The sequence below is a fragment of the Myodes glareolus genome, chromosome 5, assembly GCF_982192425.1.
Source record: "Myodes glareolus chromosome 5, mMyoGla1.1, whole genome shotgun sequence".
Taxonomy (NCBI): domain Eukaryota; kingdom Metazoa; phylum Chordata; class Mammalia; order Rodentia; family Cricetidae; genus Myodes; species Myodes glareolus.
This window is the reverse complement of record NC_142030.1, coordinates 68326950-68347614: the sequence shown is the minus strand read 5'-3', so window position 1 is coordinate 68347614 and position 20665 is coordinate 68326950. Positions and strand designations below refer to the sequence as shown.

At 37.4% G+C, this 20665-nt stretch overlaps 1 protein-coding gene across 6 annotated transcripts in view; it reads right to left on the bottom strand.

The window, feature by feature from the left end:
* The window catches only part of Cep350 (centrosomal protein 350), a 144931-nt gene that overhangs the window by 75499 nt on the left and 48767 nt on the right, over positions 1-20665 (bottom strand). For 5 of the 6 annotated variants that reach the window (XM_085688077.2, XM_048421671.3, XM_085688080.2 and 2 more), the window contains exons 12-15: positions 18390-19450; positions 16667-16808; positions 8097-8266; positions 4997-5183 (exon numbers count right to left, since the gene is read on the bottom strand). In XM_085688077.2, the coding sequence (XP_085544203.2) occupies positions 4997-5183; positions 8097-8266; positions 16667-16808; positions 18390-19450 (1560 nt within the window). The remainder of the gene's footprint in view (positions 1-4996; positions 5184-8096; positions 8267-16666; positions 16809-18389; positions 19451-20665) is intronic. The other variant, XM_085688079.2, reaches the window with a different exon arrangement.

Sequence of the window (20665 nt, the reverse complement as noted above, 5' to 3'; positions counted from 1 at the left end):
TCAAATTAGTATGACTCTCTTCTATCCTCCTCCCAGTTCCAGGGATAAAAGGTTTATTCACAGCAGAGCTTCATAACTTCAGCAGACAATTTTTTCCTTTCCTTTTCATGTCAAAATATTTACCTTTAACTTAAAGGAAGCACTTTGTAAAGTCTCGTTAGCATGTACAAATTAGTACCATTACCACCCTTCAGACTGGAATCCATTATTAAGCAAAATAAGGTTTAATTGAACTCAAACATAAAAACACTACTAGACAAAGGGAGAAGTCATATGAAAGATGGGCCTGACTGGTATGTGATTATTTAGATCAGTATTACCTTAAAGAAAGAAATCAAATATTTCTACAACTTTCCATGTACTATTTTACAATGATAGGTAACCTTAACTGAACCACAGAAAGCAAAACACTGTATAGGAAACTACAGTTAAATTGATTTACAGTACCTAAAAGGAATTCTCATTTTAAATTCTATAACATTAAACAAAAGGGCTCTATAATTCACTGTATGCTTTTATAAAATAGATTATATTTGCTTTGCAGAGAAGATTCCCTTAGACTATCATTTCAAAAAAATAAGTTTTCAGTGTTTTTGTTGTTGTTGCTTTGTTTTGGTTTTTCGAGACAGGGTTTCTCTGTAGCTTTAGAGCCTGTCCTGGAACTATCTCTTGTAGACCAGGATGGCCTCGAACTCACAGAGATCCACCTGCCTCTGCCTCCTGAGTGCTGGGATTAATGGCGTGCACCACTACCGCCCGGCTCAGTTTTCAGTGTTTTTAAATAAGTTAAAAGGTTTGTTTGTGGTGTTTGTTGTTGGATTCCTCAACACGGTTCAAATGACTTTCTCCACTGTGGATCCACACAGATGAAGAGCAGATATAGACTACCATATGGAATAGTTATTAAGCTTACTTGGATTTCATATTCTAGAAATGTTTAATTGTATAGATTTTGTCAAACAAATTATCAGAACATCTCTCACAGAAGGGTAAACTTTTATGAATCCTAAATTTGGTGACAAAGCAATTAAAATTTAATTTTAAATATAATCAATAATGGTGTTGATGATATAACTTGAAAGGATTAAAAATGCTCATGTATATGTAACAGGAAAAGCAAATGTTTCTTTTAGAAAATTAAGTGTAACATGAGGGGCCGGCTTGTTGGGGTATCTGTCCCGCCTGGCACCCCACAGCTGGCAAGTCCCAAAGAAAATCACATATAGGACTCCATAAGATTATAAACCGATTGGCCCATTAGCTCAGGCTTCTTATTAACTCTTATAGCTTATATTAACCCATTATTCTGATCTATTTTAGCCATATGGCTTGGTACCTTTTTCAGCTGTCAGCTGACATGTTGCTTCTTCAGTAGTCTGGGCAGGAATCTCAGAGGGAGCTTCCTGTTACGTCCATATTCCCAAATATTGTTTATAAATGTTCTTTTACATTTAAAGGGGGATATGATATAGATATGAATAATTTGCATTGGTGTGGATTTTAAGGTCAATTTTGTTATATGTATATATATATTTCTGATCTTGATTGAGGTATTGTGATTGTGTGGTTCATTTAAAAATGCAATGTATAATTAAAAATATAGGTTGTTAATGGATAATCATCGATAATAGTCAAGCTTGTAGTAAGTAATGTTAGTTTGATTTTCTAGATGTGCAGAGATATATTTAAGATAGGCATTCTTCATATCTTTCAAAGACTACAGAACGTGGCATTTAATGTTTTAATAACTTAGGGCTTTTCATGACAATGAGACACGTCTGCTCCTGGCAGCACCAATCTACTTCAAGAGGAAGATGGGCATTGAAGAAGTTCCTTACGGAGTTGGTTAGCCATTTGGTTAGCAGTTAGAAACTGCTCTTGCCTGGACTGTTGTATAAACTGGACACAGAGAACCCGCAGAGAGATGACTGTTGAACTTGCCTAAAGGTGAGATGATCTTTCGGGGTTCCTGATTCATGAAAGAGTCTGCAAGACATTCTGCAGGACACAGCAGATAGTGTCTGAACTGCCTTTGGAATTTCCTGCTTCATGGAAATGTCTGCTGGATACTATGGGCCTGTAGGGTGAAGATGGATGCCCCAATGGTACAGAGGAACTTTGGGTGACTGTCCAGGCAGCAAGATGTCTCTGTTATTTCTAGAGTTTTGGAAGTTGCTTACTTAGGTAATATTATATCCTTCTGGAGTCTTTGATGGAGTTGAAGAATGGTTAGTTATAGTTATAGTTTTCCATTATTATGATAAAGATAAAATAGATATAAATATTGTAACTGTAATTCTTACTTGATAACTGTTTTGTTCTATGTAAATTTACTATGTTAAAGTGAAAGCCTTTCTTTTTTGTTTAAATAGAAAAAGGGGAAATGATGTAGGTGGGCCTTCTGTCTATGTGTTATTTTCATTGGTTAATAAAGAGACTGCCTTGGCCCTTTGATAGGACAGAAAATTAGGTAGGCGGAGTAAACAGAATAGAATGCTGGGAAGAGGGCAATGAGGTAGATGCCATGGAGCCAGCCACCAGGTCAGACATGCTGAATCTTTCCCGGTAAGCCACCACCTCGTGGTGCTACACAGATTATTAGAAATGGGTTAATCAAGATGTGAGAGTTAGCCAGTAACTAACTCTCTAGCAATAATGGGCCAGGCAGTGTTCAAATGAATACAATTTGTGTGTTGTTATTTCCGGGGCTAAGCTAGCCGTGTGGGAGCCAGGTGGGATGAAAAGCAGGCCTACCCGCAGCTCCTCACTACAATTAAGATCAATATGTGTCTTCAGAAACAGAAAATTTTTATTTTTATTATGGTTATTTGTGTGTGTGTGTGTGTGTGTGTGTGTGTGTGCACATGCATGCACACTTAAGTTGTGGATTATTATTTTAACTGGGAAAAGATGTGTGATTATTTGTTCATGCTGCAGAATACTACTCTAACTGTATAAAAGTGTGTTACATTTGTTTCTACTGTCTTTGTTAACACTGTGTTACATTTATTTATGTTGCATTTGTTTAATTATGTAAAGATGTGCTGCATTTGTTTCACCTTGCTTGCCTAATAAGGCACCTGATTGGTCTAATAAAAAAACAAATAGCCAATAGCTTGGCAGGAGAGGGATAGATGGGGCTGGAGGGCAGAGAGAATAAGTAGGAGGAGAAATCTAGACAAAGAAGAAGAAGAAAAGAGAGGGAAGAAGAAGGAGAGAACAAGGGAAAATTTAGAGAGGGACATGCCTGGGGCCAGGAGCCAGGCAGCCAACAGTCAGACACAAGAAGCAGTGAAAGAAAGATACACAGAAGAAAAGAAAGGTAAAAAGCCCCAAGACAAAACATAAATAAAGAGAAATAAATTAAAATAAGAACTAAGATAAGGCCGATCATTCATAATTAATGTGTTTTGATTTGGGAGTTGGTTGGTGGCCCAAAAGAAAATGCCTGGTACACACTATGAATAGGTCAAAGCACAACTTTGAGAGTCAATTGTCCCTCTCTACCATGAAGAACCTAAGGATTGAACACAGATCCTTAGGCTTGGCAGCAAGGTCTTTTACCTGCTTAGCCAACTCGTGAGCCCTAGATTGGACTTTTTGCTTTAGTTTTTTGAGACAGGCATTCTTGATGTAGTCCTGGCTGTCCTGGAACTCACTATATAGACCAGACTGGCCTCAAACTCAATAGATGTGCCTGCCTCTGCCCTCTAAGTGCTGGGATTAAAGGTAAGTGCCAGAACCATGCAGCCAAGTCTTAATTTTTAAAATGAGCAAAACAATGCAAAGATATCATGTAGACAGATAAATAGAAACTACACAGAAAATAATTGCTTTGAAAAAAAGCTTCTTTGTAAGCAACAAGCTAAATGTATGTGACAGGGGTTGGGGGATGGGAGGGGAAGGATAAGCGAAGAAAAGAGGCTAAGGGCCATCGAGACAGCAAAATAGGTAAAAAATTACTTTCTATACAAGCCTGATATCTTGAATTCAGTCTCACAGTACGCATCTTTAAAAAGCAAAAATGCTGGATTCAGTGGCACACCACCTCTACTGTGGGATGAGAGCAGATGCGGGGGCACACCGCCTCTACAGCAGGATGAGAGGAGATGCGGGGACACACCACCTCTACTATGGGATGAGAGGCAGTGACAGGAGAGTCACCTGGAAGCTCAAGGGCCAGCTAACCTGGACTTCAAAGCTGTAACAGAAATAGCATGGAAGAAATAAAAAAGACTATCTAACAAGGAGGAAGAAGGAGAGCACTTACTCCTTTGGGAACTGTCCTCACACCTCCACACACAGGCAGTAAACCAAATACTCACTCACATATACCGCACACACACACACACACACACACACACACACACACAAACAACTTCAAAGCATTTTTTAAACAATGAAAAATACAAATATAAATTCCATGATTAGTTTAAGAGTGACACTTCAGAGTATGTTTGAGTGGTCTTAACTGCTGAGGAGAAAAACAGAGAAATATAATTTCAACAGTGAGATCAAATGAATACTGAGTAGTGATGTTTAGAGTGGAAGAATATAGCTGAGAAACACAATTTGTAGAAATGAGACATTCTGTTTTGCTCTAATGGAAACACTCCACTAGGACTGGATTCTTAAGTATTTCTCTATGAAATAGGTAACCTTCTGCACCCCCAAGAAAGGCAAATACTTTGACAAAAGATTGGACCAAAAACAGTATGAGAATGACTTCAGGATAGAAAAAATGGCTTGTACTTGAGACAATTACCTGAGATGTTTTAGTAGTTACAATGAGAAATGAACACATGTTAAGAGAAAGTCTACAGCTATAAACAAGGTTACAATGTCCTTCAGAAAGTAAACAACTTTGTACCCGTTCAAACATGAATAGGGAACTGCCATGCTGAAATTTACCAGATTCACTAAATGCCAAGATTCTAACTTCAATGATATTCAAACTGCAGCAAAAAAGAATAAATATATATATATACTGCTTTACCTCACAGAATGACCAGAAAGTTCTTCCAAAGTGCTCTCAGTGTCCAGAGTCTGCTCAATGTCTCTAACAGCAAGTTTGCTGCCTGTTCCAAGTTTCTTTCCTTGATGGGAACCACGTTCTGAGTCAGACGGTACTTTCTCCTCATCAATAAGTGAGCTCTGAGAATTTCCAGTGAATGAATCCAACCCTGGAAAGTAAATTGTAGTAAGCAAATTTCCAACATTAGACTTACTGTGTAGTGGTGTTTCATTTGTATTTTAATAAATAAAGCTTGCCTGAGGATCAGAAAAGTAAAATATCCACACTGAAGAACCTTACAGACCAGACAACAATAACACACACCTTATTCCCCCCTGATTTTTTTTTATTGATTTTTATTGAGCTTTACATTTCTCTCTGCTCCCCTCCCTACCTGTCCCCTACCCGCTTCAACCCTCTCCCATGGTCCCCATGCTCCCAATTATTCAAGAAATTTTGCCTTTTTACTTCCCATATAGATAAGATCCATGTATGTCTCTCATTGTTGTCTAGGTTTTCTGGGGTTGTGATTTCTAGCCTAGTTTTCTTTGTTTTATGTTTAAAAACCACTTATGAGCGAGTACATGTGATAATTGTCTTTCTGGGTCTGGGTTACCTCACTCAAAATGATGTTTTCTAGCTCCATCCATTTGCCTGCAAATTTCAAGATGTCATTATTTTTTCTGCTGTGTAGTACTCCATTGATAACACACACCTTTAATCCCAGTAGCCATATTAGCTTGCCGTGGAAACCAGGTGGTAGTGGTGCTTGCCTTAGAGCCCAGAACTAGAGAGGATTATAAGACAGGAGGAGACAGCTTTCTGTCTCAGTCTCAGTCTCATTCTGACATCTCTGGAGGCAGGATCGCCATTTCGGACTGAGGATTTTCTGACCTTTAGGTTGAACCCAATTCCTCTCTCTAAGTTTTTAGTAATTATGCTTCATTACTGAAAGAGTTGATGAATTTTTTTCAGTAATAAAAGAACAGATCAGAGTATTAAAATTAGTTTATATTTAAAACTTATTTTCCATATCTAAAATAAAAAGCAGTTCATTCTTCTGCCTCCATTTAAGAAAATGGTGGTCATGGTACATGGCTGTAATTCCAGAGTCTAGTATTCTTCTTATCTGAAGTACCTAAATTAGTCAAATTTATACAAGCCCAGAGACTACCAATGTCTGGGGAGGGAAGAGTGGATGCATAGTGGTGATGTTTACAATGCTACAAATGTAGACTTAATGTCACTCAACTATATCAATTGAAAATAATTAAAATGACTAGGTTTTCCTTGTTGTTGTTTCTTATTTTTTTTAAGATGCTATCTTGTATAGCCTATGCTGTCCTCTATTTCACTATGTAGCTAAGGAAGACCTTGAATTTCTGATCTTCCTGTTTCTACCTGCTGAATACTGGGATTACAGTAATGCACAATCATACCACATATTATGTAATGTAGGGATCAAACCCAGGGTTATTTTTAGGCAAGAACACATATGCTACCAACTGAGTTACTTTCTCAGCCTGATAAAATTTTATTGTGTATTATAACTATTATTTCTGTTTTTCTGAGACAGAGACTCTCTACATAGCCCTAGCTGTCCTGGAACTCACTATATAGACCAGGCTGGCCTCGAACTCACAAAGATCCATCTACCTCTGCCTCCCGAGTGCTGGGATTAAGAGCATACCCCAACACACCCAGTTGTGTGTATTATTTTACCATAATGAAGTTGTAAAATGTTAGCACTGGTCATTTTAAACATAGAAATTGAAGGCAATTAAAGCTTGTTCAAATATACTTTCCTATACTGACCAGTTAGTTTCTTCCTGCACCCCACTGCACCTCACATTTGTCAACTCAACAAACAATTAGAAAAAAAATGTAAAAGAAAGAAAAATCACTCATAAGCTTGAACCATTTTGTGCGTTTAAGTTTTGGTATGATCACTATATAGCCCTAGTTGTAGGTCTACACAACAAATATGGGGCTGGAGAGATTGCTCACTCGGTAAAGTGTTTTCTGCAAAACCATGAAGACCAAGCACGGTAGCATGCCTGTAATCCCAGCGTGTAAACAGTGTAATGGAAGAAGAGAATCCTCAGAAGCTCATGGGCCAGCTAGCTTTGCTGTACTCACTGTCAAACATCAAGAGACTCTGTCTCAAGGTGGAAGGGAGAACTAAACCCAAGGCTGTACACTGACTTTCACACAGAGACACATAGCATACATGCATACACAGTGCTGCTGTTGTTTTTTTTTTTTTTTTAATAGAGTAGAACTATAAACACTGGCAGGTATATCAATCACTCAAAAAATTTACTGAGTGCTGACAGGAGCAACTACTATGCTAAGTACTGTGACACACACATAGTAATTTCTCATGCTCTTCAAAATCACCATAGGAACTCTTGTCTGCTTTACTGAGGAGGACCACGCTTGATAATGCTTAGAGATGTACATGATATACTACCAAGTTATTTGTTTTAACACAGGTGCAAAGAAATATTATTTAAATAAAGGTGTGTGTGGCATCATGTATATATTGGAAAAAAGTCATCAAAGATTATAGTAGCAGTTACCTCTGAACAGAAGGATTAAGCATGATTTCTTTTTTTGCTTTTATTGTATTTATTAGTGTGTGTGAGAATGTGCACACATACAAGAGTGCCACAGTTCATATACAGAGGTCAGAGGACAACTTCATTCTCTTCATTCACCTTTACATGGGTTCATGGGATCAAACTCATGTGTCAGGATCATACAGCAGGTATTTTTATCCACTAGCCCATCTCCATATTTTGCTGGCCCTGATTTATATTTCTTGAATGAATATTGATAATTCTTAATTTTTTAATTATGTATTTCATTTGTATTAAAAGAATAAAAAATGAATATGAAAATAAAAATAATACAAAATATATTAAAAGGTTTGATAAAAGACATTATAATTACAAATGTGAAACTTAGGACATTATCATAAATAAATTCATCTACTGCTTATAGAATCAAACCATAACTTTAGGTCACTGCCACAAAACCACTAAGAAGAAAAAAAGTCATCAAGCAGAATTCTACTTACATTCTGTCTTTTCCTTTTTTCCTTTCTTTCCTTTCGAGGCAGATGAACGAGAAGACACAGCAGACGGAGCCCCTGAGGAATGCTGAGAGGTGGCGTCCACACAAGAAAGACCATAGACAGGCTTTCTGCTGGCATGGTCCTCCTGAGTGCCTAAGTTGCTACCACCAATTCTGTCAAGGATAAAGTAACAGGAGTTAAAGAAAAAATTAAAAATCTGAGGCCTCAGATTCTATTTCAAAGGACCTCTGAATATGTTGAGCAGATGCTACAAGCAAAGCTTACCCTCTTGAGTTGAAAAAGCAACAACAACAAACATATAACAAAAGGTACACAAATTAAATAGTGATAGGCATGCCCAACAAGTAGTGTAAATATCAGATCTCTCCATCAATTTTAAAAGGTTCCCTATGGCTCAGTTTACGTCTCAGAAAATTTCAAATGAGCTGTTTAATGAAGTGAAACCAAAGAAGGTCAAGCTTCAGGCCTGGAGATGCAGCTCAGTTGACAGTGTCTGCCTGGCACACACAAAGGCCTGAAGATGAAGGTTGGTTGATAGTGTCTGCCTGGCACACATGAAGGCCTGGGTTTGGTCCACAGAACCCCCAAAAACTAGGGAAGTAGAAACAGGAGGACCAAAAGTTCAAGGTCAACTTGAGCAACACAAAGCCTATCTTAAGAAAAAAAAAACAAATATTTCAGATATGTATAAGAAAAATGATTATAGGAAAACATGTCCTCAATTTCTACTCAAATTTATCACTTTTATACAGCATAATTATTTTTCCTCTGGTACTCTTAGAGAATAATTTAATATATTCTACCTTAACAGTAAAATGCATCAAATTGTATTGATTGATGATATCAATCTCACTACAATTAATCCTTAAAAGCCTTAATTTTAAAAAACTAATCTTTTCTTTGGGTTCAAATAAAACTTTTTCCTGAAGATTTATTTATTCATGTATGTGTGTGCCATTTCCCTGCACACCAGGAGAGTCAGATCCCACTACAGATGGTTTTGAACCACCATGTGGTTGCTGTGAATTGAACTCAGGATCTTTGGAAGAGCAAGCAGTCAGTGCTCTTAACTACTGAGCAATCTCTCCAGCCCCATTGGGTTCAAATTTTAAACTACAATTTTGCTGTTATACTTTTATGAATATTCATTTATATTACTCCAGCTAATAGAAAATTAGTAGAACTAATTTTTATAAGGTTATTTAATAATTTTATGGAGGCTATACTTTATGATACATAAAAGATACTGAATAGGAAAAAATATAAATTTATATGGTAATAAAATTTAGAAAACAAAACTCTAGAAAAGTCAAATTCATTTTATAATTTTGTACAATTTGACCTCTGTTCTTCGGTTTCCTCTCTAAAACAGGTATTCTATGAAGCTCCACCAGGAGCAGAAGCCAGGAGAAAATCCAGTCCCGGAAGCCAACCCAGTTCCAGGATACTGGTGGTCCAGGACTGAGCCAGTGACCTGGCCAAGAGTCAGCGATCTCCACTGGAACCGGAGTGGGACAGAACCAGCTACCTAGGACAGAGAGCAAATAAGTTCCACTGGGAGCAGAAGCCAGGAACAAATCTAGTCCTAGGGCACTGGCAGACCAGGATTGAGCTAGTGACCAAATACAGAGACAGCAATCTCCACTGGAACAGGTACAGGAGAGTAACTGTTGAGCAAGTGAGCTAGAGCCAGAGACCGCTGAGGATTCGGACGTGAATCTGGGACCTTCAAGGGAGTAGACCTAAGCCAGGACCCCGGTGGGTCTGGGCATGAGTCTAGGACCTTCCAGGAACTAGGCCTGAGCCAGGACCTCTGCCAGTCTGGGCATGAGTGAACCTGGGTCCTCCAAGGGAATAGGCAGGAATCAGAGATCTCAGTGGGGCCAGGCTTGAGTCTGGGTCCTCAGAGGGAGAAGGCCTGAGCCAGGACCTCTGTGGGTCCTGGAATTGGTCTAGGATATCAAAGGGAATAGACAGGAACCTGGAACCTCTGTGGATCCGAGCGTGAGTCTGGGACCTCTAAGGGAGTAAGCCGGCCCTCTGTGGGTCCAGGCACACCCGAGCCTGGGAACTCCGAGTCAGCAGACAAGAGCCAAAAACCTTTCCAGGTCCAACTCCAACCCAGGGACTTCTGCAGGAAGGGTTCCAGACCAGGATTTACAGAAACAAAGCAAAGCCAACAACCTAGGCCAAAGTAGGCCTGAGACAGCAAACTCCAAGGGAGCAGAGCAAAGCACAGGAGCACTGAGCTGTCTCCAGGAACAGGAATAACCAACAAGATAACTAGAACTGTGACATTGACTGCACCACGGGGAACAACCATCTGAGCTTTGGATTCACCTAGAAGATTATTCAACAGAACCTCAGAAAACCCCAACCACACCTATTAGAGGAAAAGATGAGTAGAAAAAGAGCACACGCAACATCGCAGAGAGCAACACAACACGAGTAAAATCTAAAGACCCTACAACAGCAAGACCAGAACAACCAAATATGGATGAAACAGAAGAAAATGAAGTGAAAAATAACTTCAAGAAAATGTTCGAAACTCTAAAAGAGGAAATCAGAAATTCCCTTAAAGAAATGGAAGAAATGGGCTGGAGCAATGGCTCAGTGGTTAAGAGCATTGCCTGCTCTTCCAAAGGTCCTGAGTTCAGTTCCCAGCAACCACATGGTGACTCACAACCATCTGTAATAGGGTCTGGTGCCCTCTTCTGGCCTGCAGGCATACACACAAAAAGAATGTTGTATACATAATAAATAAAATAAATAAATAAGTAAATATTTAAAAAAAGAAAAGAAATGGAAGAAAAGACAAACAAAAAATTGGAAGACATCAGCAAATCACTTAAAGAAAACCAGGAAAAAGAAATCAAACATATGAAAGAAACTATTCAGGACTTAAAAAATGAATAAAGGCAATAAAGAAAACACAAACCGAAGGAATTATAGAAACAGAAATCATGAGAAAACTATCAGGAATCACAAATGCAAGCATGAACAGCAGAATACAAGAGATGGAAGAGATAATCTCAAGTGCTGAAGATACAATACGGGAAACAGACTCAGTTAAAGAAAACATTAAATCTAACAATAGCTTAACCCAAAATATCCAGGAAATATGGGACACCATGAAAAGGTCAAATCTAAGAATAATAGGTATAGAAGGAGAAGTTGTTCAACTCAAAAGCACACAAAATATATTTAACAAAATCATAGAAGAAAACTTTCCCAACCTAAGGAAAGATATGCCTATGAAGATACAAGAAGCTTACAGAACACCAAATAGACTAGATCCAAAAAAAGTCCTCTCACCACATAATAATCAAAACACTAAACATACACAGTAAAGAAAGAATATTAAGAGCTGCAAAGGAAAAAGGCCAAGTAACATATAAAGGTAGACCTATCAGAATTACACCTGACTTTTCATTGGAGACAATGAAAGCCAGAAGGTCATGGTCAAGCATTATGCAGACATTAAGAGATCACAGATGCCAGCCTAGACTACTATACCTAGCAAATCTGCCAATCACCATAGAAGGACAAAACAAGATATTCCATGACAAATCCAGATTTCACCAATACCCAGCCACAAACCCAGCCCTACACAAAATACTAGAAGGAAAACTCCAACCCAAGGAAGTTGGCTACACCAACAAAAACACAAACAATTGATGGTCTCATAGCAACAAATCCCAAAGAGAAAAATGCACAAATTAACATCACCAACAATGAAAACTAAATTAACAGGACATAGCAATCATTGGTCATTAATATCCCTTAATGTAAATGGACTCAAGTCACCTATAAAAAGGCACAGGATAACAGATTGGATATGAAAACAGAATCCATCCTTCTTCTGCATACAAGAAATGCATCTCAACCTCAAAGACAGATATCATCTCAGCGTAAAGGGTTGGGAAAAAATATACTAATCAAATGGACCTAAGAAACAAGCGGGTGTAGTTATCCTAATATCTAACAAAATAGACTTCAAGCTAAAATCAATCAAAAGAGACAAAGAAGGTCATTTCATATTAGTCACAGGAAAATTCCATCAAGAGTAAATTTCAATACTGAATATCTATGCCCCAAATACATGGGCACCCTCATATGCCAAAGAAACACTTCTAAAGCTTAAATCATACATTAAACCCCATACACTAATAGTGGGAGACTTCATCACTCTCCTCTTACCACTGGACAGGTCAATCAGACAAAAAATGAACAGAGAAATAAGAGAACTAACAGATGTTATGACTCAAATGGACTTAACAGAAATCTATAGAATGAATATTCCATCCAAACAGAAAAGAATACACCTTCTTCTCGGCACCTCATGGAACCTTCTCAAAAATTGACCACATACTTGGTAACAAAACAAACCTCAAAAGATATCAAAAAATTGGAATAACCCAATGTACCTTATCAGATCACCATGGTATAAAACTAGAAGTCAACAACAATACTAATTCCAGAAAACCCACAAACATATGGAAATTAAACAATGCTCACTTGAATCACCAATGGGTCAAGGAAGAAATAAAGAGAGAAATCAAAGACTTGGTAAAATTCAACGAAAATGACCACACAGCATACCCAAAATTATGGGACACAATGAAAGCAGTGTTAAGAGGCAAGTTCATAGCACTAAACGCCTACATAAAGAAGCTGGAAAAATCCCACACTAGTGAATTAACAGAACATTTGAAAATTTTAAAACAAAAAGAAGCAAACTTACCTAAGAGACCTAGACGGAAGGAAATAATCAAACTGAGAGCTGAAATCAACAAAATAGAAACAAAGGAAACAATACAAAGAATCAATGAGACAAAGAGTTGGTTTTTCGAGAAAGTCAACAAAATAGAGAAACCTTTATCCAAACTAACCAAAAGGCAGAGTGAAAATAACCAAATTAACAAAATCAGAAATGAAAAGGAGGACATAACCACAGACATGGAGGAAATACAGAGGATCATCAGGTCATATTTTGAAAACCTGTACTCCACAAAATTGGAAAACTTAAAGGAAATGGATAACTTTCTAGATAAATATCACTTACCAAAATTAAATCAAGACCAGATAAGCAAATTAAACAGACCTATAACTGTTGAAGAAATAGAAACAGTCATCAAAAGTCTCCCAACCAAAAAATAGCCAGGAAAAGATAGTATCAGCTCAAAATTCTACAAGACTTTCAAAGAAGAAGTAATACCAATACTCCTCAAATTATCCCATACAATAGAAACAGAAGGAACATTGCTAAACTCTTTTTATGAGGCTATAATTACCCAGATACCAAAACCACAGAAAGACATTACTAAGAAAGAGAATAACAAACCAATCTCACTCATGAACATTGATGTAAAAATACTGAATAAAATACTGGCAAATCGAATCCAAGAACATATCAGAACCATCATCCACCATGATCAAGCTGGCTTCATCCCATAGATGCAGGGATGGTTCAACATATGAAAATCTGTCAACGTACACCACCATATAAACCAACTGAAAAATAAAAACTACATGATCATCAAATTAGATGTTAAAAGACCTTTTGACAAAATGCAACATCCCTTCATGATAAAGATCTTGAAGAGAGCAGGGATACGGAGAACATACCTAAACATAATTAAGGAAATATACAGCAAGCCAACAGCCAACATCAAACTAAATGGAGAGAAATTCCCAGCGATTCCACTGAAATCAAGAAAAAGACAAGGTTGTCCATTCTCTCCATACCTATTCAATATAGTTCTTGAGGTCCTAGCTAGAGCAATAAGACACCAAAAGGAGCTCAAGGGGATACAAATTGGAAAAGAAGAAGTCAAACTCTCACTGTTTGCTGATGATATGATAGTTTACATATGCGATCCCAAAAATTCTACCAAGAAACTTCTACAACTCATAAACACTTTCAGTAATGCAGCAGGATACAAGATTAACTCAAAAAAAATCAGTAGCCCTCCTGTACACAGATGATAAAAGGGCTGGGAAAGAAATCAGAGAATCAACACCCTTCACAATAGCTACAAATAGCATAAAATATCTCGGAGTAACTCTAACCAAACATGTGGAAGACTTGTATGACAAAAACTTTAAATCTTTGAAGAAAGAAATTGAAGAAGACACCAGAAAGTGGAAAGATCTTCCATGCTCTTGGGTAGGCAGAATTAACATAGTAAAAATGCAATCTTACCAAAAGCAATCTACAGATTCAATGCAATGCCCATCAAAATCCCAGCAAAATTCTTCAAAGACCTTGAAAGGACAGTATTCAACTTCATATGGAAAAGCAAAAAAAAAAAAAAAACCCAGAATAGTCAAAACAATCCTGTACAATAAAAGAACTTCTGGAGGCATCACAATCCCTGACTTCAAACTCTACTCAGAGCTACAGAACGGAAAACAGCATAAGAACAGACAGGAGGACCAATAGAACTGAATAGAAGACCCAGATATCAATCCACACACCTACAAATATCTGATTTTTTAACAAAGAAGCAAAAAAATATCAAATGGAAAAAAGAAAGCATATTTAACAAGTGGTGCTGGCATAATTGGATATCAACATGCAGAAGAATGAAAATAGACCCATATCAACCACCATGCACAAAATTCAAGTCCAAATGGATCAAAGACCTCAACATAAAGCCAGCCACACTGAACCTTATACAAGAGAAAGTGGGAAATACACTTGAATGCATTGGCACTGGAGAATATTTCCTAAATATAACCCCAGCAGCACAGACACTAAGAGAAACAATAAATGGGACCTCCTGGAACCGAAAAGCTTCTGTAAAGCAAAGGACATGGTCAACAATACAAAACAACAGCCTAAAGAATGGGAAAAGATCTTCACTAACCCCACATCAGACAGAGGGCTGATCTCCAAAATATACAAAGAACTCAAGAAATTGGACACCAAAAAAACACATAATCCAATTTAAAAAAAAAAATAAGAGTACAGACCTAAACAGAGAACTCTCAACAGAGGAATCTAAAATGGCTGAAAGATACTTAAAGAAATGCCCAACATCCTTAGTCATCAGAGAAATGCAAATCAAAACAACTCTGAGATTCCATCTTACACTTGTAAGAATGGCCAAGATCAAAAACACTGATGACAACTTATACTGGAGAGGTTGTGGGGAAAAGGGAACACTTCTACATTGTCGGTGGGAATGCAAGCTGGCACAACCCCTCTGGATGTCAGTGTGGCAATTTCTCAGAAAATTAGGAAGCAACCTTCCTCAAGACCCAGTAATACCACTTTTGGGTATATATCCAAAGGATGTTCAATTGTGCCACAAGGACATGTGCTCAACTATATTCATAGCAGCTTTGCCATAGCCAGAACCTGGAAACAACCTAAATGCCCCTCAACCGAAGAATGGATAAGGAAAATGTGGTACATTTACTACACAGTAGAGAAAAATAACGACATTTTGAATTTTACAGGAAAATGGATGGAGCTAGAAAACATTATTTTGAATGAGGTAACCCAGACACAGAAAGACGATTATCACATGTACTCAGTCATAGGTGGTTTTTAAACATAAAGCAAATAAAGCCACCCTACAAACCACAGTCCCTGAGAACTTAAACAACAATGAGGACCCTAAGAAAGAGTTACATAGATATAATCTACATGGAAAGTAGAAAGTATAAAAAGACAAGATCTCCTGAGTAAATTGGGAGCATGGGGACCTTGGGGTAAGATTGAAGTGGGGAGAGGAGAAACAGGAAGGGGAGCAGAGAAAAATGTAGAGCTCAATAAAAATCAATTAAAAAAAACAGGTATTCTAAGAATAATATTTCCTAAACCAGGCTTCTAGAAGAATGAGCTATACAGGTAAAGCCCCTGTATCTGTTCAGCGTCTTCAACATTCAAGGCCCAATAGTTATCAGTTGTCATAAAAGACCTTTTCAAAGCTTAGATGTTGAATGTTTATCAAAATTTTAGATGTTTTCTTGATTTAAAAAACTACTTAGCACAAAGTTAAATGTCTACCTAATTTTCCTCATCTACCACAGAAAACAAATTTTTATACTTCTTATATTAATATGTTGCAAGACTGTTTCCCAATGCTATCCTCTGTTGAAATTCACAGATTGACTTAAAGTCTGTAATTAGGGCCTTTTAAGTATTCTATGTTCCACTCACCAGGTGTGGTGGCACACACAGGTGAGCCCAGCACACTTGAGAACTGGAAGAAGGAGGATCAAGAATTTAAAGTCATCCTTGGCTAGATGAGAGTCTATCGCAAAAAAGAAAAGAAAACCATGTGTTTCTCTGAACATTTCTAACGATTCTGTGAGGTGAGCAGGTCCTACTAGCTTCACCATTATGCTCAAATACAAACAAGTACTAAAGAGTCAAGCATCAACTCAGGAAGTCCACGTCGAGAGTCTGTGGTCTACAGCCAAAAAGTTTTGATATGTCAGTCAACAAGCAAGATGCTACTTATACTCTGATCAGAGTCCTCATTTATACATATTTTTCTACTCAAAACCTTATTTCACATTTGCTGTCAAATTCTTACTGAGATTCGTGAGTAGATTTTCTTTCTGTCAATGTCACACTCCCTGGCGAGGAGACAAAATCATCTTCATAGGAAATACTGCTCAGTGGGGTTGTGGTGGCATTGAGAGGCCGTGATGCTGATGTTCCTCTATCTTCAAATCCTATCAAAAGAAATAATTGTGGTATGGTTAAAAATAAAATGAAATTTAAAACTATAAGCAAAGTATTCTCTAGCATCAAGTTATTAACATAAAAAGGTTGCTTTTATAGCTCACCTTTTCAGCTTGCTTTCTTAACAGTCATATAGATTTCTTTTGTTTTTGGTTTTTTGTTTTCGTTTTGGTTTTTGTTTTTTCTGAAATAGGATTTCTCTGTGTAGCCCTAGCTGTCCTGGAACTTGCTCTGTAGATCAGGCTGTCCTCTTAACTCACACAGAGTCACCTGCCACTGCCTCCTGAGTGCTGGACTTAAAGGTGTGTCCACTATGCCTGGCTGCTTTTCACTTCTTTTCAGGAAATCTTTTAAAATAAATAAGCATAATGAAACTACTGTATCCACTACTATGACTAATACAAAAGCAAGCTAATTTCAATTAAACAATCTATTTCTCTCTTCTACAGTGAACCTACAGATTATTTTGAAGTAAATCCCAAATAACATATTTTATCTCCAAATATTTCATTATAACTATAAAATTTTAATAAAGATCTAATACAAGAATTTAAGAATTAAACCAATTTTATTATTAAAAAATAAGAATATCAAGATGTAATGATGACTTAATTACATATCAAATTATTTTATGTATATGGTAAGCTACCCATATACATAAAATAATACTAAATAAAAATATTGATTTAAGTATTTTGCTTTCATCAAAAAAATGAAAGAGCATTAGAATCAAAGGGAATTTAAAATGATAACTGTCCTTGTTTGCTTGCTGTGATAAATAACCATAATCAAAAACAGCTTGGAGAGGAAAGGATTTACTTCACCTCTACTTCCAGGTCCAATCCATCACTGAGAAAAATCAGGAGGAACTCAAGCAGGAGCAGAGGCAAGACCCACAGAGAAAGACGGCTTACTGGCCTGCTCTAGTGCTCAAAGGTTCAAGTTCAACTAGTTTTTATTTTTCAATACAGTCTAGGCCCACACCCACAGGGATAGCACCACCCACTGGGATACTATCGGAAAGACTGGACCTTCCTTCCTCAACCAACATAACAGACAATGCTCCACAGACAGACCCACTGGCCAGTCTGATCTAGGCAAATCCTCAACAGAGGTTCTCTCTTCCCCAGGGACTCTAGTTTGTATCATGAAAACAAAACCTAACCAGAACAACCACCAACGTAAATAAAGTAGTTAAGCAAAAGAGGGGAATAATATATAAACTTGTCAAAAGATCATAAAGTGCAAATGTGAATTTTAGGAAAAAGGAACATAATACCCAACTGAGTCTAAGAATACACAGAATCAATTCATTTGTCAAATAATTTGCTCCATTTATAGAGTGAGAAAATATACAGCCCAGGAATTCTAAGGTTATGTTATTATACATTGGATAGAATTCACCTATAATAACATGAAAACAGAAACAGACATAACTGAAGGAATTAACTTCATTACAAAACAAGAAAGCTGTGTTATACAATTTCAGTATTGAGAGAACATGGATTAAAAGAAAAGAAAGAAAATTATGAAATAATTGTCTTGCTGTAGTATAAGTTGATTATTCTCACCTTTTCCATATAACTGATATGACTTGGTAAAAATATTAATGACACTGTGTGGACTTCCCTTTGCCAGTTCTTCCCACGGTCCCTTACTTTGTGTACCACCTATGTGGCCCAAAAGTGGCAAGAACTTCTCAGCTTCCTTCTGAAACTCTTTGATAGGTTCATAAGAATTTCTCTCTCCAGCACAGAATTCTTTTTCCTTTAACAGTTCTGCTACCTTCAGGAGAGGCCGTGCATCCTGGCCTCCTTCTTCCTCAGAGAGACTCCCTTCACTAAGAAGAGGCCCTTCACTGACTGAGTCTATGCTGGAACAAAGAGACCTTTTGGCTCTTTCTTGAGAACAGGCTTGTATATCAGAGCTGGAGGAGTCAGTCTGCCTCTTACACAACTGTGCCAGCAGCCCTCCTGGTTTCGGACTAGGGGATGTCATTCTGAAGCTTGATATGGCACTCTGGGGTCTGATCATCTCAGGAAGTTTCTTAAATTCACTAAGACTGCCTACACCAGGAAGATCATCATCAAAAGTTGCATGAGATACACAGGTTCCCAGCATCTTCTGAATTCGGGCAGAGAAAACATCTTCAATGTCCTCTTTCACAGGTGGACTGACAGCTTTAGTCCAAAGTCCATTCTCTTGAGGTGCCAGCTGCACATCATAGTCATTGTTCCATACAGACCCATAGTTAATGCTGGCCCCAGCCAGTTTCTTAGCTTCACTTTCAATCCTGCTAGACAGAGAAGCAGCTGTTGCTTTCAAGGCTTCAATACGATCCAGTTTACTCTTATATTGGCTGGTACTCGGTTTTAACAAGGCATCTGGATGAGGAGCTTGTGAGGTGAGATATGGTTGAGGTGTGAAAGTTAAAGGTCCTGAAGCTTTATTATGACTCTTCTTGGCTGGTAAAACAGAGTCATAGTCTTTGTGCAAAATTCCTACATGCTCAAGATGCAAGAGTTGGGAAAGTAAATTTTCAGCCGTTCCAACAAGGGGCTGTGCTTGAGAACTGTGAACTCGTGGGCTCAACCTGTCAGGCTGCATCCATGCAGGTTCCATCAAATCTCTTCTGGTAACAGAAATCACAATGTTAGTTAATACAGTAATCCATGTGTTGTTAATTTTGTTAGTTTTTGCAGTGCTAGCAATTGAGTCCAGAGTCTTGGTCATGTTGAGCAAGTATTCTATAAAGAGCCTATATCCCCAGTCTAAGTTATCATTTAAAAGTGGGAAAAGGGGGCTCTCTGATTATAAGAATAGTATACAAACACTTCCAGAAAAAAAGTCAAAAGGGTTGAGAGTGAGACATTACTCAGAAATAACCAATAAAAAAGGAATCATTATCTTTTGGCTTACAATTATATCCTTGCTAACTTTATCTATGTGTATGTTGTGGTTTTGTTATGGTGTTTGCACAAAAATGATATTTCACTATTTATACTGTTTTGTAAACTGCTTTCTTCAAATTTTTTTTCAAGTGGTTACTTAAAACTCTGCAGACAAGCTTCCTTAGAGCAATACCACTATCCAATTCTTTAAAAATAATATATAAAAGAGAAATGCTTAAGATTGCTTAATATTGGGACCCATCAAATGGCAACGCAGGTAAAAGTCTCTGCCATCCAAGCCTGAGAACCCAAATAAGGACGGAAGGGACTACACAAAGTTATCTTCTGACCACATATGTGTGCCCTAGTATATATATGCCCCCCCACACATAACACGTGGTACTTTATGGAAAGGTACAATTTTAATCTTTAAAAAATTTTTTATTATATATTCATCCATTCATTTTGGTTTCTCAAAACAAAGTTTCTCTGTGTAGTTTTTGGCGCCTGTCCTGGAACTCACTCTGTAAAACAGGCTGACCTCAAACTCACAGAGATCTGCCTGTCTCTGCCTCCTGAGTGTGGGATTAAAGGCATGCGCCCCCACTGGTCAGGCAAAAATGTACAATTTTTAACACACATACACACACAAAAAAAAAATCTAAAATTTTAGGAGGAGAAGAAGGAAGGGAATAAAAGAAAGAAGTGGAAGGAGTGATACAAAGCAACAACAAACTTGTGTTTGGTTTGTTTTTTTAACATTCTTTAGAATAAGAAACTCAGAGAAAGACAAAAATTGTAAACATGACACCAGCATAGCAGATCTGACAATGATGACATGAATCGTATTATCTAAACAAATGTATTCATAATAAAAAATTATAACTTATGAGTTAAGCATAAAATACATTTAGAACATTAAACAAATCATACATTTCTCTTACTAATAGTAAATA